Source organism: Lichenostomus cassidix, chromosome 19 (assembly GCF_008360975.1).
Source record: "Lichenostomus cassidix isolate B80296 chromosome 19, HeHo_3.0, whole genome shotgun sequence".
In the NCBI taxonomy this organism is placed as follows: domain Eukaryota; kingdom Metazoa; phylum Chordata; class Aves; order Passeriformes; family Meliphagidae; genus Lichenostomus; species Lichenostomus cassidix.
In genome coordinates this window covers 1,086,554-1,114,325 of record NC_139499.1, presented here as the reverse complement: position 1 = coordinate 1,114,325, position 27,772 = coordinate 1,086,554, and the positions used below count along the sequence as shown (strand labels likewise).

Genomic DNA, 27,772 nt, shown 5'->3' with positions numbered 1-27,772 from the left:
TTATCATTTAACACACAATGGGGGCATGTATTATGAAATACCACACCACTGAAGGTGAGATATTCTATTTTAATACAACCCTGCAGCTTCCACAGGAGAACAGATTGTTTTAACCTCAGCTCCAGTAATTTCCAAATATGCAAAGATAAATGCTAGTTCTCGTACAAAACGTGCTGTTGGGAGTACTGAACAAATTCAATACTCAGTGAGAATGCAGGGAACTAACTATAGTTCTCACATGGCTCCAGTACCTGAACTTGACTCTCCAAACAAAAAGGCAGGGGTTGGTAAACACACAGCTGTTTCTGCTTCTCTTCCACACCCCACCAGTGCTGGGGAATTCCCACAGCTCTGAGATTAATGCTCTGGCCATGGCTCTAAAGCCAAGGCAAAGGTTTAACCATCTCACCAGTATATGAAAACACGGACTGCATCCATCAGCAAACTCCAACACTCACCCACTGCTATGTGCCTGTGGATTTTGGTGCTCAGAAAGTGCTGGGGCCCACAGTGGGCTCAGGCTGGACCTAACAACCACGGGAACTGAGCATCCAAGTCCCACTCCAGGGCAACTCCCAGCCCAGAGCCACCTGGAACTAACCCCAGTTCTGCACACCTACAGGGAGGTTCAAACTTGCCTGCTACAGACAGTGTTCCTGCAGGATGCAATCAGACTTACACTTTTGAAAACATCAGTTAGTTAACAAGCACTGTCAACAGAACAGGGACTTTCTGCCTTCTGTTCTGAGCAGCCATTTGCACTGAGCCTGTCCTCTATGTGCAGGACAAAATCACAAATTCTCTACAAATCAGATAACTACAAAACAAAAGGAAAAAACCCTAAACAGCACACCAGTAATGTTTGATCTCATTCTGCTCCCCCTTCTCCTGATACGTTTAGTCTCTAGCTTCCTTTCTACTCCTCTGTGTTAGAATTAAAAGAATATTCATCTTTAATGCCCAGAAGGGGAAAAATCAGGCTGTCCACAGCAGGAGACAGCCTGCAGCCTCTTCCAGAGACAGCAGGAAATGGCTCTGCTGTCTGAACAGGCCATGGCAATCAGACTTGATCAAATAAACCCCCACAAAATTTGAGGAGAGATCCTACCTGAGCTAGCTGTGAGCAAATGACACATGGAAACACCTGCACTGCAAGGGAAGAGCTCCCATTGCTGCACAGAAACATCTGGGGTGAAGAGGCTGGGGGTTGTGGTGAGACATGGACACACTGGCTGGGGTTCCATTCCACCACCTGGCAGAGCCCTGCTGTGCCTGATGTGCAGCCAGCCCGGCTCACCCAGGGCTTGCAGCACCCCTCCTTCCCTCTCAAAGCACCTCCTCAGGCCAAAAGCACCATCCTCTCCCTCTGCTTCCTTCACCTGGGGACTCACTGTTCTGAGCTGGGGAAATCCCTTCAAAATCGAAGCAGGGAAGAGCCCAGACATCAATCTGTGTTTTCCCCCAGCCCATATAAAAGTGATTTGTTACATTTATTATTATTAAAAGTTAAATCACTTTCATTTTAAACACTCCTAGAGCCTCCCCACCCTACTGGGACGCTCTGCCAAGCACCCAGCACACAGGCTGGGCTCACAGGTGGTGCAGCAGCTCCACATCCCACTGGGCTATCAGCTCATCCCGGGGGGATGTGGACAAGAAGGACAAAGGGGTCTGATCACACAGCAAAGGCAACACAAATCCTGTGTGCAAAGGCAGGGAGCAGGGCTGGCCACAAGTATCACAAAGGACTGTGCTTTAGCCTTTACAGCAGCAAAAAAGCCACCACAGCCAAGGGAACCCTTGCTCCAAAGGGAACCCCTGTGCCCAAAGGAATCCTCACTGCCTGAGACTGGCAGTGCTCTGCACCATTGGGGAAAACACTGAGGGCAGTATCTGTGTGTCCTCACATCAGGGATGGATCCTGGCACGGGAGGCTTTGCTGAGGTAAAACCAGAGAGTAGAGCAAACACAGCAGAGTCCAAGACTGAAGAGCTCAGGAGGAAATGCTGGAGGGTAGCATTTACACCTGTGTGTAGGTGGAAGTGCAGTTCTCCTACTCCTACTGCCACCCATATCCATCTCCTCCACCCCCAACCTCACCCCAGTTGCTCATTCCTGATACTCCCATTTACACCAACAGATTATTTTGCATTCTGTCTCAACTCATTTATCTTTACGCACTTTTAAACCTCTCATGCTATTAAAATATTTGCTTTGTGCACAAGTGCCTTTTCCAGGAAAGCAAGGTGAGGAGCAGGTCCACCTGCCCCTGAGGGCACCTGCCAGTGAGCACCATCTCCCCCTCAGCATGTGTGCCACCAGAGCAGGGGTTGCTCTAAGAGCTGGCAGGCACATCCAGAGGGCAGATTTCTGCCTGGCAGATCCTGATCCATGGCAAAACAATTGCTCATAAAAATTCCATTTAAGTTACTATAACTTAACATTGTCCAAATGAAAACCCAGAGGCTACAGCTGAACCCCGGGTGACTCTATTGAGTTGAAGGGCATTTTTTCTATTTTTTTTTGTCTTGCCTTTTTTTTTAATATTCATTGATCTGAACAAACATAATAATCACCATCTGTTGTGAACACAGTTGGAATGGAAAAAAAAATCAACACAAAACAAAGGGTGAAAAAAATGGAGGATCACATTCAAGGCTGGTGTAAACCAGCATAATTCCTCTGACCCCAGCAGATCCATCAACACTCAGGTGAAGTGTTTCATTCAATTTCTGTCTGAAATTGCTCACAACATTAAAAATATACTTTAGCCGGAGGGATTTTGGTTTGGTTTCTTTTGTAATGCACGGCTGCTTTCTGTTTCCTTTTGTTCTAATGCTCTTGTACACTAAGTGGAAAAGGATCTCAGATCTTGACATCCCACTTCACTAGAAAGATGTCACAGGCAGCAACATCCCTGCCTCTGCCTGCCGAGTCAGGCAGTCAAGCACCTCCTCAGCCCCTGCATTACCAGACTGAGACACTGAATAAATTCCCTCTGCTCCTACACAGAGTAAAAACAACAAAACACAGGCAGAAATGTTTAATGACTGTGCCACGGAAAATAAATGGCTCAAAAACATAAGTGCTTTTCGAGAAAGCAAGCTCTCCAGTGCTGCAGAGGAGCTGAAGCTGACTGGATCCTTTCATCCCTGCAGGTACCCTCAGCACCTGGTGTCCAGCACCCCACCACAGAGATGTCCCAAGGGTTTGTGATCACAGTCCCTTCCCTCTTGCTGAGCTGGGGGAGCACAAGGAGCATGGTGGCCTTGGCGACAAGGTGGCCTCATGGATGAGGTGAGCAGAACACACCATGCTCACGGTCACTGTCAGCATCCTAAAACCAGTGTCACTGAAGCAACAGGTTCACCCAAAATCCAAACAGCCCTGACTTATAGGCACACTCTTATGGGAGACAGGGACCAACTCACAGCACTCAAGGATAAATCAGGGAAACAGGCCTTGAAAAAAGAAGCCCTGTCCCCATGATTTATGTATTCTTCAACTGCTTAACATCTTGCAAAATGCTTAGAAAACTCCAGCCCTGCTCACATGAGCAGTGAGGCTGGAGGGAGGGAGGACAGGCTGGGAATAGGTGTCAGGAGCAGCCCCAGCACCCCTGAACACAGCACTGGACAAGGCCACGAGCAGAAGCCGTGGCAGCTCCACACCCCTTTCACACAGCTTGGGCATCACCACCTCCAGACAGCCAACACACTGCAAAACACCACAAATCTCAACAGACCCAAGAACAAACACAGGGAAAAACCAGCAAAAATACAGGTGAGATTTTCCAATGCTCACATGCAATGGCAACAGATTAACAACAGATATTAAGCAGTCACCGGTGCTTTTAGAAAAAAAAACCCCAAAACCTCAACACCTCTAGCCTCCCAAATGCCACCTTACTTCCATTCCCATTTTAAAGTAATTTCTGCAGCCAGAATCCTGATGGCACTAGAGAATGGTGGAGACCACCAAGTATGGTATGAAACTCTTCAAATTATTAGAGGAATTGATTCTGAGCAATAAGGGAATTCTTGCTGGATTTGGAGTATTTTTCTGGATTCTGGTGAAAGCCAGCACTGAAAAGATACTAGACTTGAAGTGGAAAGGGATCTCTCATATCACTGGAGCAGGAAACAAACCGTGGAAAAGCTCAGACGCGATGTAGGATGAATAGCAATTGGTTTCTATCTCTGGTGACTTGCGAATTTATTATTATATTCCTTCTAAAGCATATCACACTGATCTCAAACCTTCATGTTGTCACGAGTTTCCTGGACAAGCAGGATTATTTTGGTATTAATCCTTTGCTAGATTTAGTAGTGCTTCAGACACTGAAACTCTGCTTGAGAGCCAATCTCCCTGATTTCTCCACCTGACTTCTCTTGGCTCCCTCTGTGAGTACTGGTAAGTATTTCTAAGCCCCTGGCATCACTCAGCCCAGGACAATTAGCATTATTTTTTCAAAAAGGGCTTAAGTGCAACTGTACCTACACCACCATTCACATCGCACTCGTCAGGCTGACAGATGGGGGTTACATTACCTACTACTTTATAATACAACTATTATACACATTTTTCCTGGATAACACTAAGCCTGAGTCTTTTGCAGTCCTCAGGGAGCCTTCTCACTGATGAGGTGGATCTGGCTGTAAAAGGCAGAGTGACCTAAAATTGGAGGCTTAAAGAGTTGCATAACCTTTGAAAGGAGCAAAAAAATTACAAATTAAATTTCCAAATAAACCAGAACCTCAAGGGAAGTGTCTCAGTTTAGTATTTGGGAGCCATTAGCCACATGTTTCCAGCTAACATTTAATGTAGCTGGAAGGGTAAATCCCTGTCTCAAGGAAGAATATGGCCTTTAGGTTTCCCATCCCAAAGGATTAAGAATGGAGAAGAGGGTAATTTGCATTTACATTTGAAAAATGTATATTGCCAGATATTGAAAGAAAAAAAAACCTAAATAGTAATGTCTGCCCTCAATTGTACCCCGCAGAATCAAGAAAATGGACAAACAAAACAGCCATCAAGATAAATCATTCAACACTTAAAAAAAAAAATTAACAACCACAAAATCAACCCTAAATTTCCTTCTTTGATGTTTTCACACTGCATCAAGGATGTAACAATAGGTATAACAAGGCTTCCTGCAACCCAATAGCATCACCCATGTGGGTAAAGCCTGATTTTCCATTTGGTTGGCACGTTACTTCCTGGCACCCAGCAGCAATGCCAGAGCAGAGGTTTCCTCACCTGTCCACAACCCAACAAAATTCCAAACATCAGCAGGTCAGGAGAGCATTACAGCCTAGTTTGGGGTTGACTTGAGGGAGTGGAATATTTAGCTTATTTGCTCTCTGCTCTATGCAGAGAAGGGGCAGAGGAATCCACAATGGTTTGCTGTCTTTGTGCACCAGGAAAATTAAAATCCCCAGTGCATCTAAAACACGAGTTTGCTTATGTCTCTGCATAGTAACAAAGTGTGAACTTTATCCTGTACAAAAGATGAGCACAAAGGCAAAATTCAATTCAAGCTCTGTTTTCACAGGGATATTGAGAATAAAAGGCACAAACAACCTACAAAGAAAGGGGGCTGACCTGTCCCTTACTCTTTTTTCAAACACTCACTTCATCCAAGCTCTTGGCACTACATACCTTTATCAGCAGCAGATCTGCCTTATCCAGGGTACTGCCTAGATATTATGTCTAATTCCAGGGGCAGATTAAAAACAGGCTCTTGAAAACACTGCTCCCCCTCTGCATCCACGGGCTGAGCAAGACAGCTAGCCCAGCCCTGGGGAGTCACCGGAGGTTCCCATCGGCTCAAGGCAATGGTGCAACAACACAAAAGCCGAAAATGAGACTTCACGTACACATCCACACATCCACAGACACACAGGGAAAATTGCTATCAATTATGCTAGTTAATTATACATTATAATAGAATTAGAGTAAACCCTCCTCATTATCTCCTGGTTGAGCCCCTGCTCCACAGCGAGCTGACCACACGCTGCACTAATGCCAATAGCCCTTCACATTAACCTTTATCTGCGCCTCGCAGCTTCACTGTTTGCTCTGTGTATCGCGCTTGTTTTGACCTTGTTTCTGGCTGACCTTTCATTGAAATATAACATTTGTAGCAGTCCTGGAGACTGGCTCATCTCCCATGGCCTTGCAGCCACGATACATTTTTTACAGGATCTAAAACACAGGACGCCTTGTTTTCACCGTGTTCCTGGGATCCTCGCCTGCCCTTCGTCTTTCTCAGAGGCTGTGACATTACCAAGACAGTTTACAACGGCTGCTCTGTGTTCAGTTATTAAAAGGAAATCCTGAGGTACATTTCATTATTATTATTATTATTACTATTTTGCACAGAGGCTGTCAAAGAGGGATAATCCCAGCCATGCCTGTGAGCAGAGCACTGAGTGCCCTGGCTGTGCATCTCTTGGCTGCAGTGGCCAAGGCACAGAGCCCCCAAAAGAAAAATAGGGAAATGAACCCGGAATAAAGTTCTCCTTTAAAGGATTACAGAAAAATCCATCAGAAGGAGTAAGGGTCTTTCCCAAAAGAGCGAAGTGCCACATAACTGATTTGACTCAGCAGTGCAGAGAAGACAGCAATTTATACTCCCAGGAGCACAGGGAGCATGATTTAACAGAGTTTCCTCCTTTTTCCCAACAGTAATAACATAAAACTGCCAACAGCTTCCTGGTTTCAGTGTCTGTTGTGCATTCCCCACGACCTTTCCCACTGACTTTCATGGGGGCTTGGGTGTCAGAGATAACACCTGAAAATCACATTTGTGCAGGAAGGTCCAGGTAGGATTATGCTAGGAAAAAAAAGAAAAAAACTGATGATGAATAAAAAAGATTCACTGAAGATTTAGCTCAAAAATGGTTGAAGCTTCCAACTTGGCAAAGGGGGGTATTAATAAAAAACTAATAATCCCCTAAGGAAGATCATAAAAATGATTAAGCAAAATTCACAAATAAAGGGCACAGCCAAATTTGTATCCTGAGAACTTCTTCTACAAGCACACTGCACATGGGCTAGAACCATGGCTGCTCAGAGTTGACGGTGTCGGCAGCTGAGGATGTTGCACTCCAAGTGCTTCAGGAACAGAGGAATTTGCCTTATTGACAGATCTGGTGACAGTCGCACATGTCCCCCACCAGGCAGAGCACCCTGGCTGCCTCCCTGGCTTCACTCTGCCCACAGCAGACACACAAAGCCCACTGCTGGGGGCTGTGAGGACTGGGACGAAGCTCCATGCGTCTCCACCTGCCCCCAAACACCCACCAAGGGCACAAGGTCCATGAAGACCTCTCCCAGCCCCCTGCACACGCAGACAGTACAGGCCACTGCCAAGGAATGCTCTGCTGACAGAGAAAGAGATTTGGGATTTTATTTTTTATTTTTCCCCCAACCCTTCTCCTGAAATATGAAGCTTAAACAACTCAACATCTAAGGATCAAAGTCACAAATAGCTGTATTTTTAAAAATTGCTTTAACATTTTAAACCCTTAAATGTCATCCAAAATAACTGCGTTCAGCTTGAAAAGATGGTATTTTTCACTTTGAAGATGTCCAGTGTAGGGTTTATGTCTCCATTTCAAACAGCATCAATTCAATCTTGCAGTGGAAACTTCTGTCTTAAGAGAGGCTAAGTGACTGGAGAGGAAGAGTTGCTCTGAGCCCAAGGAAATTGAAGGCCATGGCATCTGTCCTTGGGGAACCAGGGAGCCCTAGAAAGAGCCTCTGGGTGACATAGGGACACAAAAGCCACCAACCACTTCCAGCTGGAGCAGAAGGAATGAAGCCAACCCCACATGGAAGGGCAGGGAACCTGCTGATGTTGTGTGCCCTGCTCCTGCTGCTGCACTCCCCTCCAAGCCCCTTCCTAGAAGTGAGACAATCTGGCCTTTCAATAGGGTTCACAGCACCTGACCCCAAAGCCGCCAAGCAAGGGAAAGCAGAGCGAGCAGGACAGTGTGTCAGGTGCTGGGGTGAGATGTCCTTTGAATACCTGCTAGGTTTTGAAAAGGTTTTTTTATGCATTAGATCCACCCCCTTTTTAATACTGGGAGGACAAAACTGCACTTACGAGGGAAAGGAGCATAAAAAAGGTAATAAACATTTAATGATCCAATAATTGGTTATATCAGAGTAATCACTGTTCAGTAATTAACTCCCATTCCTGCTTGCTCATTTGATATCTTCTGTACCCTTTGATAGGTTCCTGTGAATATCAGCATTCCTCAGAAACTCTTACACTGAAACCTTTTGATGAAGCTAAAAAGCAACGACACCATTAATCACTGCTCACGTCCCAGTGGCTTTCAGACTCCACCTGAGACAGGGCCTTTCCTCCCTGCACATCTCCTCGTCTGCCTGTAGCACAGCCCCTTGGCCCTAGCATTTGAGATTTTCTCCCTTGTTTCTTCATGTTCCCAGAAAAATGAATTAGCTGTACATTTTCTGTGCCAAAGGGTTAGTGGGAAAGCACACCAACATAAAATTACATCTTGAAAGATAACAAAAAAATAATTACATTGCAGTGTCACGGAAGAGTACAGGGAACAGCTGGCATGTTGTCGCAATGTAAAACTAGAATTAAATGCAGGTTAGTGTCACTTCCAACTAACTGCCCGTGGTAAGCAAGAGCAGACAAGCACTGGGCTTCTGCCACAGCCTTCCACAGCCATCCTTTCTCACCCCCAGCCACACAAAGCTCTCTCTCCCTGGGGAGAGCAGTGTGCTGGCACAGCCTCATGTCTACCACAGAATCCTAGGCAAGAGGGCGAGGGCTCTCCCTGGCAGATGATCAGATTTATACAAACAGGTATTTCGCCAACCCTGATCCTAAATCTAACCAATTGTGGCAAGTGTTTTAAGACAAACTCATATAATGAAAGGAGGCTTCATTTATGGTCTTTAAACTTTAAAAAAATATATTACACAATTTACTTCTCTAGAGTAGCAGCTCTGTGATTTAACTGCTCTAAATTTGTGTAAGAAAAATGATGATATAGAAATGCTGACTCCAGTTTTTTTCCAAAGTAATAGATATCATTGCCTGGGGGAAAAAAAAAACAAAAGCTAAATTTGAGGTACTCTCTTTCGGGTGGATTTTTATCTCTATCACATCAATGCAGAGCCAAAGTAAATCCATGGTATTTCCTTATAGTCCACATTTATTGCAGCCAGTATTTGTTCAATCAAAAGTTCTTTCTTGAGACAAATATCTACTGAACTTAAAACTATTAAAGCTATTTACCCCTGTATGAATCCTTTACCCTATATTTATTTTCAGATGCCACCATTTTATACCAAATCAGATCTGCTGCTTCCAGTGGAGCTGCCTTTGGCTGCCAGGCTCTGAGCATGAGGTGCTTTTCTTCCAAAACATACACACACCTCCAGCAGCACAAACCACAGAGCAGTAACTTCTGCCTCAAAGGTTTTAAAAATCAGGGGTCACAGAAGAGCGCAGAAGGAAAAAGACATTCTTCAGAAGTCAAATATTCTGCCCCAATTGTCAATATTATGTAAAATGCTGGTATTGCAAAATTGTATTTTTAACTGCTGCTATATAAATTAATGGAGGTCAGTTAGCTCAAGGAATGCTGATACTGAACATGAAATATCAAGTTAAACAAAACCACATGCATGGAGCAGTCAATTCTGCCCTGCACAGGCCAGGGGGATTTCCCAAAGCACAGTGAGTTGGAGCTAGTTTGCGGATCTGAACCAGAGGATTGTGAGCTCTTTGTATGTTACTCATGCACTTGAAGGCATTAGTAGCAATGGGAAAGGAGGGAGACAGGGAAACAGATTGAAAGGGGCAGGAAAATTAGAGAGAGCTCCTTGCCATTAATGGAAAAATAACTACAGAGTGTTGTAACAGATTTCTCCTCTTTTGTATGCATAGGAATATTTATTTAATCAATGTTCTGTAACAAAACAGGCCTCTGGTGAGCTATTGTGGAGAACGAACTCCATTCAGAGAGTGGTGATTTGAATCTTACCACCTGTTTAGCTGGTACTGGAGAAAGCAACAATATGTAGCTGGATGGGAAGGTGTCTGCTGGGGAGAGCAGGAAGCACCCTGCAGCAGCTTTCCATAGTAATTACCCAAAGTAATGCCACTTGCCAGGGAAATCTTGATGACTCGTCATTACCAGGACCTCTGCAAGCAAAGCTGCATAGTTCACCATTTCTCTTAGGGAGGGATAAAATTCAATCCCCTCCAGTAGAGAATTCGGATGCTGTGTGTTACTCCCAGACCTGAACCTGTGCTTGAATCCAAGCTAGTCTGACATCCTCAGCCAACTAAGGGACAGAAAAAAGCTTTTGACAAATACATGCTTATGCCAGGGAGTTATTTCAGTCCCACTGTTACCAGTGATCCTGCAGCCAAGCTGCCTGTTGGGGCTTTTCCAGTGTGGCCAGGGATGCTCCAGCACGTGGCCATGTCCTGCATCCCACAGGAAGATGCTGAGCTGCATAGGAGGCAGAGTTTGGAACACACCTTGGCCCTGCAGCTCCACGAGCTGTCACACCACCAGACTCAAATTCCTGAAGGCCCCAAACCAAAAACATCCCAAGCCACTCTCCCAAGTTTCCCCTCAAAATAAACTATTCTTTAAAAACAAGCCACTGTTAGGAAGCTTCATGTTAAAAGTATATTTCTGTATATACCTTATAACATCCCACTCCTGACTGCACTTCAGCATGTACTGATTTTAAGCACTGTGCTAAGGTTTTTAACAACATACTCAAGCACTTTCTTAAAGATGGACTGATTTAAACAACTGCATAAATGAGACCTTAAATGAAGCCCTGACAAAGGCCCCCAGCAAAACCTGGGGATACCAGTGGGAGTTTCTCCCTGGACTGTTTCTTTCTCCCTTCTGCACTGTTTGCTGCAAAAACACACCATACACATGAACTTTGTGTTCACCTTACACAAACCTTATCGTAAAACAGCTTTGCTCTTAAATTTGTTACAGCAGGATTAAAAAAACCCTGTATTTATTTATTTTTATAGGCCAGCTAGTACCAGAGATATACCAGTTTTATGACATATTACACCTGCAGACCCTGGCATTAATGACAGACCTAATTTGCTTATCACCATCACAGCTGACATCCTTTAACATTTCTTGTAGGCAGAATGAGAGTTTCTTCCTTATTCTGCAATGAATTTAAGGAAAGATATTACCATAAATAGCCATGACACCCACCACAGCTGGGACATACAATGTTCTAAGTGATTTAAAATTGATGCAAGCCATAAGTAAGCAATGCCAACTTTTACACACTTAATAATCTTAACAGTATAAAGAAAGATAAAGCATTAATCAGAATTTCCCTGTTACCCTTCACATCAGATTTCCTTAACGAAGTTGGCTGTTGTCAGCAGTTTTAAGGCAAAATTATAGCTTTATTTTAAAAGGTGGTTGACAATAAAACAAGTGCTTTCAGTTACTTAAATAAGTGTCCTAGGCAGGTTCCTGCTACATGAGTACAGGCACTGGTGCTTTATTGTCCTACAGTAAAATTATGTCAATATTTTATGTTAACCACTTACTTTTTGAGCATCCTGAAGATGCTAATTAAGTAGCCAGGCAAACTCTGAAGCAGGACAGTATTATTAAACCTATTCTGTGGACAGAAGAACTCAGCTACAGCAAAACTAACACTCTAGCTCAAGGTGATCCCTAAGCACATATTCTGACTTCACACTAAATACTACCTCACACATCAGCATTGTCCCCGCATGCCTGCTCTTTTCAGTCAAGAAACCCAAATCTACAGCCCAGATGCAGCAGCTCCCCTGAGACATACATGGATCCAAATCCCAAATCCACCCCTACTCAGCACAACCCCAGAACAGGTGCTCACACAGCCCTGCTGAACTGGGAAGGGAGTGATGGCTTCAAGGTTACCAAAGATGACTCTGCTTGCATAGAAACTAGCCCATGTCTCCCAAGGACCAGCTCAGCATCTTCACTACAAGTGTGTTTGAAGAAAAAATGTCAAAGAATTTTTTGAAAGAGACCTGAGCAAACCCAAATGCAACAGCAAGTGTATGTGGTGAAGGTGGCCATGGGTGAAGAAAGTCCATGCAGGGAACTGAGCAGGTCACAAAAAGACAGATATAGAAATAAAAGTAAACAGGAAGGATTTTCTCTATGTGTATTATCCCTCCCACACTCTGGCTTTCCCCTTTAGATGGTGTAAAGAGCCTGAGCATCACTGCAGGCTGGGGACAGGCTGGGAGCCACATCTATACCATGTGCATCCCATAATGAGAATGCTGCACTGGCCCTTGCTGAGAGAGGCACTGCAGACCTCCAACCACCCCAGAAAAGCCACATCTCAAACTGCAAAGGCAGAAAAATAGGAAAAAGCAGAGCAGATTGCCCTGTATGGCAAAATGTGTGGAGCTGTGCGATGTAAAATGAACACAAACCAAATACACAAAATGTTCAGGGTAGCAGCCCAGCATGGAGGACTTAAACAACAAAAAAACCTTAAATTTGCAAAGCCAATTTTGTGGTGTTTACATTCTGTGTATTTTTCCATGTTGTAAATGGCATTTCCTGATGGGACTTCTTGGAAGTCTTGCCAGTGTGGATGGTGAGCCCTGACCAAAGCCTGCAGGCGATGCAGGGAGGAGTGGGGCAATGCACGGCCCTGGGACAGAGCTGCAGCTCATACTGTGTGCAGTGGCACAAGAGACACCTCCTTCACCATGGATTTGAAAGGATTTCATACAGGTATTTTCAATAAATAGACAAACCCTTCCCTAACCTACAACACAAACCAACACAGTCCAGTGCAGCATATCCCCACAAAAACGTGGTGACCCACACTCTAACACTGTAATCTAATCCTTGAACTAAAGACAGTTTAATGCCTTTACAAATCCATATGTTTTCTAATACCACCATTGCTGTCAGCAGACTACAGGAGCGCCTCTTTGAAGATGGAAGGAAAATGACAAAGCACATCATTGTGAAGGCAATTATATGCTGCAGTAACCATTTTACAATGGCCCATATGGGCTGTATTTCAACAACGCAATTTCCAAATCTGCCTTAGCAAACATATATCTCCGTCCCAATCCCAGGTAGATTTTGCAAAACAAAATAAGACTGCAGCCAGAACAAATCGAAAATGTGGATAACAGATGTAAAAATATGCCAACGAGGACACCAGAGCAATTTTTTGTCGGAATACCAAACAAAGAGAGCAGCCACAGCAGACCTCACGAGGCCATTCACAGCAAAGCTGCCCATTCAAGGGACTTAGAGACCTGGGTTTATCAGAAATCAGATTATACACTCGCGTGCTCTCCTATGCAGCTGCCCAATTCACTGCTACAGCCACCAGCCCATCCACCTCCCCAGGGACCACAGCGCAGGGGAGCTGCAATCCCAGTTTAGAAGCTAAAATCAGACACCAAGGCTGTGCACATTGACTCAAAATCCTCTCTGACATCCAGGACCAGGGCCTGAATGAAGGGAAACAAGGGGAAAAAAAAATCCCCACAAAAACCCTCTTGTCTTTACCCTTGTGAGAGCAGTTTCAGATGCCTGTTTTGTTTACCTTGCTGCCTGGGCTCTGCTGTGGTAGCTGAGGCTATGCCACCAGCCCAGCATCACCTCCAGCAGCCCCAGGGCTGCTCTCTGCCTGGTTCCTTAGGAGGCACAGAGCAGTGAAACTGCAGCTCCAGCCCAGAATCTCTCCCTCCTGTTGATGGAGAAGCAGGAGCCAGGGCTGAGGAGCAGCCTTCACAGGGCAAAATTATGCAAAAGCTGTACTCTGGTGAAAAGCGGGTTTAATTGTGCTTCTTTCCAGTAGTTTTCTGCAGTGGTTCATTGCTTTTGAAGGCTCTGGGATGGATCCCTGTTTTGGGATCTCTCTGTGCCAGCAGCAAAATTTTCTAGGGGCTCTGGGACCACACACTGGCCCTACAGGCAGGATCCAGGCTGCAGGACACCAGTTGGACAATCTTGCATATATTGGTCGCAGCAATAAAGACAGGAACAGACATGAATATCTTTCTCCCAGAAGTGAAATAGTAATAAAAAATGCCTTAAGCTGCCTACAACAAAGACAGAAATGGTAAAGGTGAAAACTTGAAAGTTCATTGCTAATTCATTAACAATAAACCGTCTGCATCAAATATCTTACATTTTAATGCCAAGGGCAGCAAGCAGAGGAACATAAGCACAGCATGGAGCAAAAAAGCACCAATACAAGGGAAACATGGAACTGGGTATTCAGTAGCCAGGTCCTGCAAATGGCATGATCCAGTTCTTATCATTGTCAGCTCCTCAAAATGATCTAGTGAATCTGGGCAAAAGCATTTCAAAGACTTTAATCCATGTGAAATATTACTTCCTGGAACCGGAAATTCAATCCCTAGCAATGAAAACAAAAGCACACTCATAAATGCACCTTTCAACTCAGCCAATATAGCCATATTTAGGCTCATGCTCTCTCAAAAAAATCCTTTACTCATTAATATAGAGTAAACTTGAAATGATTGCTATAATTGCAGTTAAAAAATTAATCATGTTTTGAGATAAATGCAGATAAAAGCATGTTTTACTAATTATCTTTTGAAGCTTCCGCTCATGAAAGATTAAAGGTGGAAGAAAAGTTGTTGAAATATTGAAGACAAAAATCGTACCATTTGAAATCACTTTGAAGCTGTGTACCTCATATCCTTAATGTCCAGATGTACTAAAAAAAGGAGTCTCTTTAATTCAGAAGAAGTCTAACAAAACATGCCCATTGGAGCTTTTATGCTGTCAGCTGCCTGGAAATTGGTGCATTTAGCAGCCCCTGCTGCCCAGACCTCCAGCCCACTGTGGGATTTTCTTCTGGTTCATCCCCAACTGGGACAAAAAACTTCAAGCCTGAATTCAAAACTGAGATCAAGAATTTTGGGTTTCTTTGAGATCTCCAGACCTCCCATAGCATCAAACTAATTATAACTAGTTTTACATGGCCAAGCAACCATCTGAGGAAATGTCACCAAATCCACAAAAGGTGACACTTTTCCCACTCAGGGAGGAGGAGCTGGAGGCACCAACATCAGGGTTTTAACAGAAGACCTGCATCACCAGCCACGGGGTTACTCACAAGCCACATGAAGATCTGTTTCTGTCCCCAGGCCACTTAAAGGAATACAAGTTATCTGGGGTGCAAATTACCCAAAAGCAAGGCTGGTATTTCCATTCACAGCCCTGGAACTAACGAGGCAAAATAATTCCCTTCCTGCTCCATACCACCAGGCTATTTGACATCAGCAGAGTGCAGACTGTGTTAATTACGCAAGCAGATCTATTGACCACAGGCTGAAATGGATGTGCACAACTCTACTGGAAATGTTTTAGGCTTCTACAAATTGAAACAAGTTGAAAAACTCTCTTAGGTAAAATACCTAAGATACTTTAGAGCCGTGTCACAGACCTAGTAACGATTTCCATCAGATCTGAATTGGTGCAAATGTATAAATTGTAGAAGTTTACACCTGCAGCATGACAGAACCAAAGGCTCTTGTTACAGGGCACTTTTCAATAGCATTGAACTGCGCTTAAAAGCTACAGAGAGTCAATGTCAAGGACTCTTCAGTGATCTGGAGTTTCAGAGTTAGGGCAGATCTGAAATGGGGCAGCTGACACCTCTTTCCTAAGGTGAGGGTCCCACTGTAAAGAACATTATTCCCCAGCAGCCCCCTGCTCTGTATTTCTCCTTGCTCTTTTCCCCTCAACCCACAGCCTTTAACCCCTCTCCCCATCACAAAGCATAGGCGACCAAATTATTAAATTCTACCCTTGCTACAAACCTGAACAGGGCTAGGTAAATGATTAAATAGTTGGGTTTTTCATAACCCAACCACACATCCAAGGAAATTTGCCAATGTCTTTTTATTTGCATATCTGGCAGACTGCCCCAGACAACTAATACATAAGTGACAGCATACAGGTGTATTAGTTTAGAGTTTGCCTTTAATCTAGAGGTGTCAATTTGCTTCTGTTTTAATTACATCCATCTTGATATGTTATTACAACCTCATGAAACTTCTTCATTATGTGAATGGCTATAAATACATACACATGACAAAGAGTTGTAATAAATTTTCTGGTTCAGCAGTGGAGGCACAATATCTTAGCCCACATATCATGTACATTTAAAATTGCAGTTCTCCCTCTCCACTCTACCCCACTCCATTTCCCTTCCTTCTCTTTTTTTTCATCCAACACCAAAATATTTTTCCCCCTACATTTCATGGATTCTCTAATATTTACTAGTAGCAGCATCCCAATACAAATACTCTCAGCTTAGGGAGCTGTTTCAGCCCATGTGTGTCCTGGGCTGTGCCTCTGTGAGATGTCTGTTTGTCATTAGGCAAATATAAGGAGATTGCACTGAGGCCTTATAAACATGCAAAGATCCACTTTTGTAGCTACATAATTCACTGAGTTTTTCAATACACATTCTGAGGTTGAAAACTTGGCTAATCCATCCACCAGATGTATCTTTATGATCCCAGAACTCATTAAAATTTACTTTTTTTCCCCCCTTTTTTTAAAGTCCAGCAGACTCAGCTGTTGAGCCACAGTAATTGCATTTTTATTATTTTTTTTCCATAGTTAAAATGACTAATGCTAGCAGAGTCACTGCCTACAAGCACAATAGCCAGACAGTAAAAATTACTAGGACTTTTAATTGTTCGGTAAAATCCAAATCCCATAAAATTAAGAGAGGCAATTTGGCCCTCGCAAAACAGACTGTTTTGATTTTCAGTATTTATTTTGAACTTTAAGGAGAGAAAAGAGAGGAGAAAAGACACAAATTCACACCAAAAGATTCCATTCAAAGGTCAAAGTGCCCTTGACATACATTAAACCCCACGACACTAACAGAGTTACAACATAAATTGTCCCCAACAGCAGCACTTCTTCCCTTACCTTCTTAGCACACAGACCCCTCAGAGGTCAGAACTACTTTCACTACCTCAGGCCTCCATCAGTGCCCTCTCTGATGGATGTCACACCATGCCCAGCCTTTCCACACAAGCTGGAGAGCATGTGTCACCCAGCTCTTGCAACAGCAGCATCTCCCAGCTCCTTCCCCTGGGCATTCTGGAAGCTGAGCAACAGATCCCAGTTTCTGGAGGACCCTTGGAAGCCACTCATGGTAGCCTCTGGAGGCATGTGGTGCTAAGCAACTGGATGTGCAGGAGATGAGGGAGGTGACAGAAGTCAGGAGCCAGGTGAAGAACAAAGCCCCATTCAACAAGTCAGGTCCTTTGGCCACCTCTCCTCTATTACCACCTCCCACAGAAATAGATGTCTTAAAAAAAAAAAAAAGCAAGCAGCTTCTCAGACTGAAAGGTCTCAGGTCACTTAGGACTTCCAGAAAGAAAATAAACAAAAATCAGTGCCAAGAGCAATTATCACCATGTTTATAACTCTTCTACAACTCAGAAATAGGAAACGGTGTGCAAACAACAAAGCATGGGCTGTCAGGACTTGGCAGGAGGGAGAAGTTACACTACACAGGTTTCATATCCACGGCCATTGCTCTCCTGTGCCCAAGGGCCACCAAGGTGTGGTCCAGGAGAAGTCAGTGGCAAGAATTTCCGTCTCATTGGTTCCACTTCATGGGCAAAGGGATTAAAATGCCTTTACTACACCAGGACAGTGAGCTGTGAGCAGCTGTAGGACACTCCAGAGCAACCTGCAAGAGTGTCCCCAAGGCTGGGTTGCCTGGGACATGTCAACCCATATGGGCTCCTAGGGAAATGGCAACAGTGGCTGTGGATTTCACCGACAGGGAAGGGGGTGTCTGGACCAGGTATTCTCACTGTTACACACTCTCCTCTAAAACATTGCTCCTTTCATGGTCAGCCTATGACAGAGAAAGGCTTCTCACAACCTTTCACTAATTTGGTCTGGATCTGACCACTGTCTAATTTCATGGGAGTGTAAAGCATGTTTTAATGTCTGATGCAACTGTCAGAATTATTCCACAACACACGAGTACCTCTTCAGAATTTCAGCCACCCAGAAGTCATGTAACCTAGAAAGAATCTCCTGGTGCCTGCCTCTATCTGCTTCTGGTGTTCACTGTCATCCTGCACCATCCACAAACCTGCTCCAGAGGGCTTCACACAAATGATGCTCAGCACAGGGCTTGTCCCAAAGGCTGTAAATGTTTGGCTTTCTTCATGAGCTCATCCAAAGGACAAGTCCAAGCTTGTGTCTGGATGAGGAGGATAGGTTAGTAGTAGTTTTATTCCCAGACCATTAAGTCCCCTTTGGTACCAAACAGAAGTATGAAAAGAGCACTGATTCTAGAGGAGGAGCAACTTCCACTTCAGGAAGCTGGCAAACACATGTGAGACAGACTAAAGTGTGACCATTTCTGGGGAGAATACCAAAATGAACTCCAGCATGGCTCTGAGTAACTATTCCTATGTGGAGTTGGGATATTAATCGTATCAGTAACATGTGCATAAACCAGCATTACACAATCAGAAGTTCAGCCAGCCAGCCAGGAGCTTGGGCACATCAGATATCAGCACACCTCTGCACATCTTCCACGCCTTTGTCTCAGGACATTTTAATAAGAGCAGGACTGAGATGCACATGAAATACCAAGTAAATCCACATGGAGCATACACCATGAACCACGATCAAATTAAACCTCATGGGCAAAACCTCACAAACAGGAAAGTATGTGCAGGGCCAAGGGATAATCCACTTCTTTTGCTGACTTATTCCACCACTCCTGCACAGAAGATGACAGAACCAAAACTCCTGCCTATAGTATTTACCAGACTAAAGACATACCCTTTTGGTTAAAGTCTCTCACTCCACCACATGAGTGTGTGAACTTCAGCAGCAGTGTTGCCAAGATACAAGGCGAAAAATCTCAAGACATTAAGGTAACACACTATTTAAAGGCAAACAGTACAGCAGAGCTGAGCTGGGGAACTGACAAATTGCCACTGCACGTTCTGCTGTTACAGCAAAACAAATCCCTACCTGCATTAGCCATTCCTCATTACTTACAAAGTGGATTTTCATATCCATTTTACAACAAAGGAGTTTAGAGGACTGTGATGCTCTGAAGTGGTCTTCACCATGGCTTGGCATCAAGTCAAAATGACAACAAACTGACTATACAAAAAATGCATGCAGCTGATAATTTGTGGCACATACAGAGCCAAACTCCAACAAGATATGAACTCCAACAAGATATGAACTGATAAATTATAAAGATGATGTACAAAAAGACAGAGAAATGTTGGAAGCAATTTTCTCTTGCAGAACCAAGGCAACTGCAATTCAAGTGCAGGAAAACTGAGAGTTAAACATTTCCACATTTCAGCTTGCAACTTCCTAACTCCATTACCTTTCTATTAATTGCATTTGAGACTTCACTAAACATGAGCTTGGGCTATTTTTAAAACCTATCTGACTCAACTTATTGTTGCTCAGAACAAAGATTAAACTTCTAATTTAGCTGCAGATAATTACAAGGCTGCAGGTCAGACCCCCGGTGTAATGTGGTAGGGTGTCCCAGTCAAACTGATAGGAACAGTATTCAAAAAAACCCCAAAAAACAATAGTAAGAGAGATAGGGGAAGGAAGGGATCATCTTCAGTGAGTGAGGAATCTTTCTGCCTTCCTCCCAGCTGAAGTTGCTGGGATTAATGACTCCTTAAGTAGGGACAGATTTGGTTGAAGGTCCCCCCAGATACTGAGCAGGGCTCTCACCAAGGAGCATTTTCATACACGGCAACAGATCTTTCCTGAATCTTCCACTTTTGGTAACAACATCTGCCTCTAGTTCTCAGTGTTCCCATCCAGTCCCTGCTATTTCTCTATTGATCTCAGTGTTGTAAGTCAATCTTTCAATTACTCGGTCCCTTGATGTCTTTCTGATGACTTTTTTTTGCCTTTCCCTAATGATCATTTTCCTTCCAAGATCCTGATCCTTTACCCATATTTTATAAATCATAGAATTATATAATTGTTTAGGTTGGAAAAGACCTCTAAGATCAGAAAGTCCAACCATTAACTCAGCACTGCCAGCCCCACCGCTAACCATGTGTCCAAGTGCCACATCCACATTTCTTTTAACTCCCTCCAGGGATGGTGACTCCACCACTGCCCTGGAATTTACACTCCTTCATCCCAGCAGAGGCCCCATATATTTAATGAGAAATGGCTTACTTACTCTCCCAAATAGCAGGGAAAAAAGATGCCAAGATAAGGGAGGATAAGGGTGTCTTTTGTCTTTTGATATGCAGCATATTTCTCATTAATGCTAATCTTAAAGAGCGGTGCTAGTGGAGATTAATTGAATCACATTCATCTAAAAGAACTTGTCCTTATAGTTTAAACACTTCCTTCTTCAATTCAAGGCCATTGCACCTCCTACTACCACCTATGGGAAAGACAAAAATCCCCACCTTCATTACATGGTTACCTTCAGGAGCTTAGAAGAATATTTATGTAACAATCTCAATCCTCGGTCATTATCTGCCCGAAGACACAGCTTCAGCTCTCCAACAGCTACTGAAATCAGTGGGAGTTAGCAATGCCTCACCTCCCTGGAAGGTATCAGGCTTTTCAAAGTAATTTTAAAGTCTTTTTATAGTATTCAGGTACCCAAATGATAGCAACATATGTTTCAAACACCACGCTAGACATTCCTTTTGTGGAATATGCGTCCTGCTGTTTTCAGTCCCACTTTCAGTTTGAGCTGCTGTTGTTTCAGGTCTGGTCAGTGAGGTTTTCATCAAGATATTCAGCTGCTCTGTCAAGGCTATCTTGAAATTTGATCTCAGGTCAGTTTACTGTTTCCTCTAAATACACAGTGAAAATAATAAACGCATCTCTTCGTATGATATCCCGCTGTCACACAAAGCTTAATGCCTCTCCTCATCTCCAGATACCTTCATTTACTCCCTTCTTTTCTCTGCTGGTCTAAATCTGCAGACTTGCATGTGCAAACAGAGACTGGGACAAACACCTAAGCATCTAAGCAGTCAATAAACACAAGAAGGGCCACCAAGATTTGCTGACAGCACTAAACAAACATCTGATGTTATGATGCTGCTGTAGTAAGGCAGGAAGATCAAATTCCTTTTGAAATATGAAGGGATAGAGACAAGGCAGAACAAACTTGCTTGAAATCTCAAAGAATTTAAGCAAACAGGCTAATCAGGCCAGCTAGAAGACTGGTGAGAAGAGAATGATTTGGGGAGGAAAAGCACACAGCAAGCCAGCCATTCTGGTGTCCAGCTCAAAGCTTCTGCTGTCACACAGCCAAGCTATTTCTATTTTCAGTGGGCCGTGCCTAGAGATGAGTATCACACACCAGTTATTAAAGCAAATTCCTGCATTCAGATGCATACACAGAGCCACACTGTCAGTGCATACAGACACACAACTGAGACCACAGGATCTTCAAAATCTTCCTGCTACTTGCACATTTTGTTTGTGTAGTGTCTCTATTTTAAAGCCCAGATCAGCTGTTAAACTTTACTCTATCTAGTCTCATACTATCTGTGCAATGTGTAAAAGTGCTGCAGCTAACATCTGACTAAGCCACACAAACAATTGCTTAAAAATTATTTACACTAGGTGGATGGAATCATCTGACACAGAATTCGAAGCTCATTAAACAGCTCCTTGACAAATATTTGTCAGCATTTCTCATTTGTAATTAATTATATTGGGCTTTACCTGATGATAATTTAGTGTGGTCTCAAAACAGAGTAATGCCTTGCACTGAACAGAAATTAGCTCAGTAAATGCATGGTGAGAAATTGTGACAGTTTTATGAAACAAGAATCCCCATTTAAATGCAAGTCCCCCGCTTCCCACCCCACACCTATCTGTGCTTTATAAATATGTGTCCCATTTCAGGCTTGTCAGATGAGCTGCCTGAGCTGAAGCTAAACAAACATCCTCAGGAAAAATTCATTACCTTACTCAGTGTTCAGAAAACCTGAAACCAACTGCTTACTCCATAGGGATGGTCAGAGCTGACTCAGGAAACATAAAGTACTTCCCAGGCTTTAAGCTATCTTAACATTCAGGTCAGATTTCCTTTCTCATCACAGCAAACCATCTTCACCACGGCATGTCAACAGCCATGTCACGTCAGTCTCCTGCCCAGACACCTCCACACTGGGGGTAGGAGGGAGACAAACATCTTCCTGAAATCTCACTTCACCAGAGAGCTCTGCAGAAACCTCCTTGCCAGCACTGCCAGAGCACATCACGGAGAAAGTCACCCCATGGGATTGATTTATCACATTCTGAGAAATGAGATTTCCCTGTCAAACTGGTGTCTAAAATGCCCACCTGGGTTTGGAGAACCTCATGCTATTATTGCTGGTAACAAACACACCAGCAGTGCAGCACAGGCTACTCCAAGCTGGGAAAAACAGTCATCTTGACAAGCCACCAGTCACACTAACACAGAGTGTCTGTGCCTTCCTCCTTGTCCAGGTTGGGAGATCTGGGGAGGTTAGGGCAGCAACATGTATCTAACTGCTCTGGAGTGAACCCCAGAGCTTGCTGCTGTCAGTCCCAACAAGGCCACTCACTGGAGAATCTGGTGAAATAGATCAAATTGTAGGACAACATCTCAGCTGCTTTACTACAGATTAAAGGCTGGTTTCTGAAGGTCAAGGCTCCAAAATGCTCCTCAGCGCAGGGGACAGGCCCACATTGCAAACAGCTACATTAAAGTCTTGCAAGGAAAGGCAAGGATCAGTCCAGCCACATCTGCAATGACATTGGAATTGCTCAACTGTCACTCCAAGAAGGAAAAAATCCACAAGGAGATCCCAGTGTCCTCATTTAATTCCCTCTTCCTCTGTATTCCCCACACAAACATTACAGGCATCAAGGTATGGGGTGCCATAAACACAGAAACAGATAACCATAAGCAGATGGCCTCCATTTCAACGCTAAAAAATTTACACTTGAGAAGTATGAGAAGGCTACTGACACCTGGACAGAAAAGCAGTTACCAGAGTGGGAGCTGTTCAAAGTTTTGCTTCAAGGGATATGAACTTTTATCAACACAACCATAGCAGATTGGATGACTCCTTCTGAAGTTATGGTGGTATGGGATCTATGTTCTTGTGCAGCACCTCTGTCCCTTTAGCATCCTAAAGCTTCACACAACCTGGCATTTTGCACAGGTTGGGCTTTTTCAGTCACCCTGACAAAAAACATTTTTAAAAGACAGGTGAAATCAAGCTGTGTGGAAGTTCTTGCTCCTTTTTGCAACTCGATACATACGAAGATCCTAGGGTGACACTTCACACCAAGCCAATCCACACCCCTACAGCTGCAAGGATGTCCCCAGAAGCCGAAAGCTCAGCCTTGTCCCTCCACGGTGGCTGTTCCCTCCTGCATGAGCCACCAGCCACCTGTGTCCCATCTTCTGAACTGTGGGCTTAGATTCTCCACTGGGTGAAGATGTTCTGCACTTTCCCTTTGAGTTTTTCACACCAAGCAGACAAAACACTGTCTCTGCACTCTTTTGGCTGTGCTAAGCCTGAGAAAAAGCTAAAGTTCAAGCACAAAGCATGGGCTGGGAAAGTCTTGTCTACATTCTGGGAACTAGTGACTTCTGGAACCCCGGGAAAGTCTCCATGGCCTTCAGTGAGCTGGGGGCAGACCCACAGCATGAGATGTATGAATACTAGAACACCTCTCCACAGCACCCAAAGCTTCTTGTCTCAACTCAAACACATTAACACCTAAACATCTCACCTAGGCTGAGGTATTTCACTCCACCAGCCACTCACAACCTCCTCACCAACACCAGAATTACAATAAAAACTTCAGGCTGCTAAGCACAGAGTAATTCCTGCCACACTGGGCTTGTGCCTTAGACACCTTCATCTCCCTCTGATCTTCAGAAACAAGTTTCTCAACGTACATACGGAGCTGCAGGGAAAAGCACCTAACAACGATTTTGTGACATTATTTCTTAACGCAGCATGAAATCGTTAGGTCAAAATGTGCCACCTATCACATGAACATTAAAAGTATGTCAAGTCTCGGTGTGCAAGCTATTGTTTTATCTGAATGTGATATTAGCTGGCAGAACTGGGTAATGTATCTGTGCTCCTTCTTAGTGCTACAAGACTATGAGAGGATGCAAGTAGTAGCCATGCTTGGCTTGGCAAAGAGAAGACAGCACAGCAATTATTTTCAAGTTGAAAATAAACAAATAAGAAGTGAAACAATAACGACATTTTCTAAAATGCCCTACCAAGTTCTAAACTTGCTCTTCACTTCCTCTCCAAAAAGGACTACAGCCAAATTCTCAAGTCCATATTCCATTAAAACCATTAATGACACGAACTGGGGCTTTGTTTGAGGAAAAACAGAATTTTGTCAGAAACAGAAGCATACAAATCTCACTCTTGCCAATAAACACATAGTCACACTTTTGGTTTCTCTGGTTCAAGCAGGGCACTTGTGGATGGGCTCACCAGGTGAAAAATGATGGATAAATTGAGTCTGGACATTACCTCAACCTTTGGTCCTTATTGCTTACATGAGTCTAACACCAACCATGTGGAGGTTTGTTGGAGTGAACAAATCCTCCCTTAATTACACCAGAGTAAGTTCTGTTGGAGGAACAGTGTGGAAGGATACAGGTGTAACCAAGAACAAAATTTTGGCTACAAATCAAAAAACAAAACAAAAAACCTGAAAATGCCACTAAGTATTCCTGGCTAAATATTTAAACAGCTTAAAAGCTATGCAGATTTTTTTTTCGGTTAAACAATCAGCTTCACCTCCGCATTTATTTTGACAGTTCATCATCGTTCCAGTAGTGACTCCAGTGCACGTAAACGCAAATAAATCTGCTTTTCACGACAGCAAACTTCTCCTGATCCGAACTTACAAACAACAAAGCCCTTCAAACACACGGGCAGGAGGTCCCCTTCCACGGCAGCATCGCCACCACGACCCGGCTGGGCTGACAGCGGTTCCACGGCCGCGAGTGGGTGGGCGGAGGGAACACGGAGAGGCGAGGCCCGGCCGGGCGGAGGGAAGCGACGCCCGAGAAGCCCCGCGGGGCTTCGCCTCTCTCCCTCCGCCCGGCCTCGGCTCTCCCAGCCCCTCCGTTCGCACCGGGGGCTGACTCGAGCCGCCCACCGCGGGGCCCACTCGTGACACGCCGGCAGGGAGCGCGACAGGCCGAGCCCCCCGCCCGCGGCACCGCGAGCGCCAGCAGAAACACGCGCGGCCGCCCCCCCCGCGGCCCGGGGACACGAGTGGGCGGCCCCGCCGGGCCACGGCGGCGCGAGAAAAGTTTGATCCGTGGGAAGGGAGGGGAAGCGCCGCCGGGGGACCGCGCACAACTCCCCGCTCCCCGCGCGGGGGGATGGCCCCGGCCCCGCCGCCGCCGCCCGCCGAGAGCGGCGCGCCGGGCTGCAGGTGTCGGCGGCAGGAGGGAGAAGGGAGGGCAGCGGGGCACCCCGGGGACGGGGAGGGGGCGGCGGGACCGCCCCCGCGGGCACCCCCGGCGGGCCGGCCCGGGGAGCGGGGTCAGGGGCGGGGGGTGTCCGGGGGGGCGCCGTGGGGGCTCCCCTGCCGCTGCCCCCACACAATGAGGCGCACACAAAGCGCCGCCGCTCCTACCTCCAGCGCCTCGAAAGTGACGAAGCTGGACATCGCGAAACCGTCGATAATGTCCTCTTCGGCCGAGGAGGACTCCCGCCGCTTCCTCCGGGGGGGCCGCGGCCGGGACGGTGGCGGGGGCCCATTGTCTTCCTTCTCCGAGCCCGAGGAGGAGAGCGCGGCGGCCCCGGGGCCGGCGGCCCCGCCGGCGGCACAGCCGCGCCGCCCGCCTTTGGCTCGCCGCTCCCGGTCGCGCTGGGACCGCGATCGCCGCTTCTTCCGAAGCCCGTTGCATCGCGCCGGGCCATCCATGTCTCTCGCCGGCTCTCCCTCTCGCTCTCGTCCCCCCCCGCCCCACCGCAGCCACAAATCCGGCTCCCCCGGCGGAATAACGGGGGAGGGAGGGAGGGAGAGAGGGAAGGAGAAAGGGAGGGAGGAGAGGACAGCAAGGGGGTGGGGGGGATGAAAGAATCCGAGTGCGGTTCCACCACCACCAGCAGCAAGCACCAAATGTAAGAGATTCCTATAAGCGAGCCAAGGAAAGTAATGGCTGATCTCAGGTCGCCTTTGTAAAAAAAAAAAAAAAAAAAAAAAAAGCCGGAGAGAAAGGAAAAAAAAAAAAGCCTCACCAAGCAGGCAATAAATCAGAATAGCGGAATGCTTTGATCAAGGGGCTGGGAGGGCGAGGATCTTCGAAAGAGAGGAAAAAAGGCTGCGAAGAAGGGGGGAAAAAATAAAGAAAGGAGACCCGCTGGAAGGAGGGAGCTGAGAGTATTTCCTTGCACAAAATTTATTTTCTTTCTTCCTTTCCTCCCCAACTAAAAGAAGTTCCGGGGGGGAAAAATATATATGTAGATGTACGGAACTCCCTTTCTGTCTGCGTGTATGTGTGTGTGCAGGGAAGGGTGCAGCCTTCCCCTCCCCACCAACACGCACTCCTCTCCCCCTCCTCCTTTATCTCCCTGGATCAAACACAATAATAATAATAACGATGCATCCAGATGCAATTTTCTCAGGCACCGACCAGGGATGGACTCGGGAGTGGAGATCAGATCCCAGCCCGGCCCCTCCAAAAACAAAACCAAACAATAAAAAGAAGAAAAAAAAGGAAAAAGAGAAAAAGGGGAGGAAAAAGAGCCCCAAAACACGCCCACCCACCCCAGCTATTAATACGGATCAATCATGGCAAATTCATCGTATTAATTGTGGCGAGGAGGGGGGTGCTGGTGGTGGTGACAATAGATCCGAGCGGAGGGGAGGCGGCCCCCAGGAGCGGCGGCGGGCACAACAACACGGCTGGAGCCCGCGGGGCGCGGCGGCGGCGGGCGCGGCGGGTCGGTCCCGGCCGGGCGGTGCCGGTGCCAGTGCCGGTGCGGGGGGCGCCCGCCGAGCCCCGCGCGGGGCGGTCGCGGTGTCGCCCCCAGCGGCCGCGCGGCCCCGCGCCGCTCACGTGACCGCCGCCCCGCCCGCTCCCCGCCCGGCGGCGCGCGAAATGCGGCGCCCCCGCCGCGCGAAATAAGTCTCGGGCATGCGCGGGGGGCCTGCGCGGTGGGGCGGCCGGCACGCGCTGAGGCTCCCCCCTACACACACACCCCCCTTAGACACAGCCCCCTTCACATACTGACCCCTTACACACTGACCCCCTCATACACACACCCCTTACACAGCCCCACTCACACACTGACCCCTTACACACTGACCCCCTCATACACACACCCCTTACACAGCCCCACTCACACACTGACCCCTTACACACTGACCCCCTCATACACACACCCATTACACACAGCCCCCTTCACACACTGACCCCTTACACACTGACCTCCTCATACACACACCCCTTACACACAGCCCCCTTCACACACTGACCCCCTCATACACACACCCTTTACACACAGCTCCCTTCACACAGTGACCCCTTACACGCTGACCCCCTCATACACACACCCCTTACACACAGCCCCACTCACACACCGACCCCTTTACACACACCCCTCACACACCGACCCCCTCACACACTGCCCCACTCACACACACAACCCCTCATACAGACACGCATC

The 27,772-nt window shown here is 45.9% G+C and overlaps 1 protein-coding gene across 7 annotated transcripts in view; it reads right to left on the bottom strand.

Moving 5' to 3' along the window:
- AUTS2 (activator of transcription and developmental regulator AUTS2) overlaps positions 1-26,264 on the bottom strand; it is a 748,905-nt gene extending 722,641 nt beyond the window's left edge. For 4 of the 7 annotated variants that reach the window (XM_085078807.1, XM_085078810.1, XM_085078809.1 and 1 more), the window contains exon 1: positions 25,734-26,263. In XM_085078807.1, coding sequence (XP_084934933.1) covers positions 25,734-26,024 — 291 coding nt within the window. In that variant the 5' untranslated portion in view covers positions 26,025-26,263. Of the gene's footprint in view, positions 1-25,733 lie in introns of all 7 variants that reach the window. The other 3 variants (XM_085078805.1, XM_085078808.1, XM_085078806.1) reach the window with 1 other exon arrangement.
- Between the last annotated feature and the right edge of the window lie 1,508 nt (positions 26,265-27,772).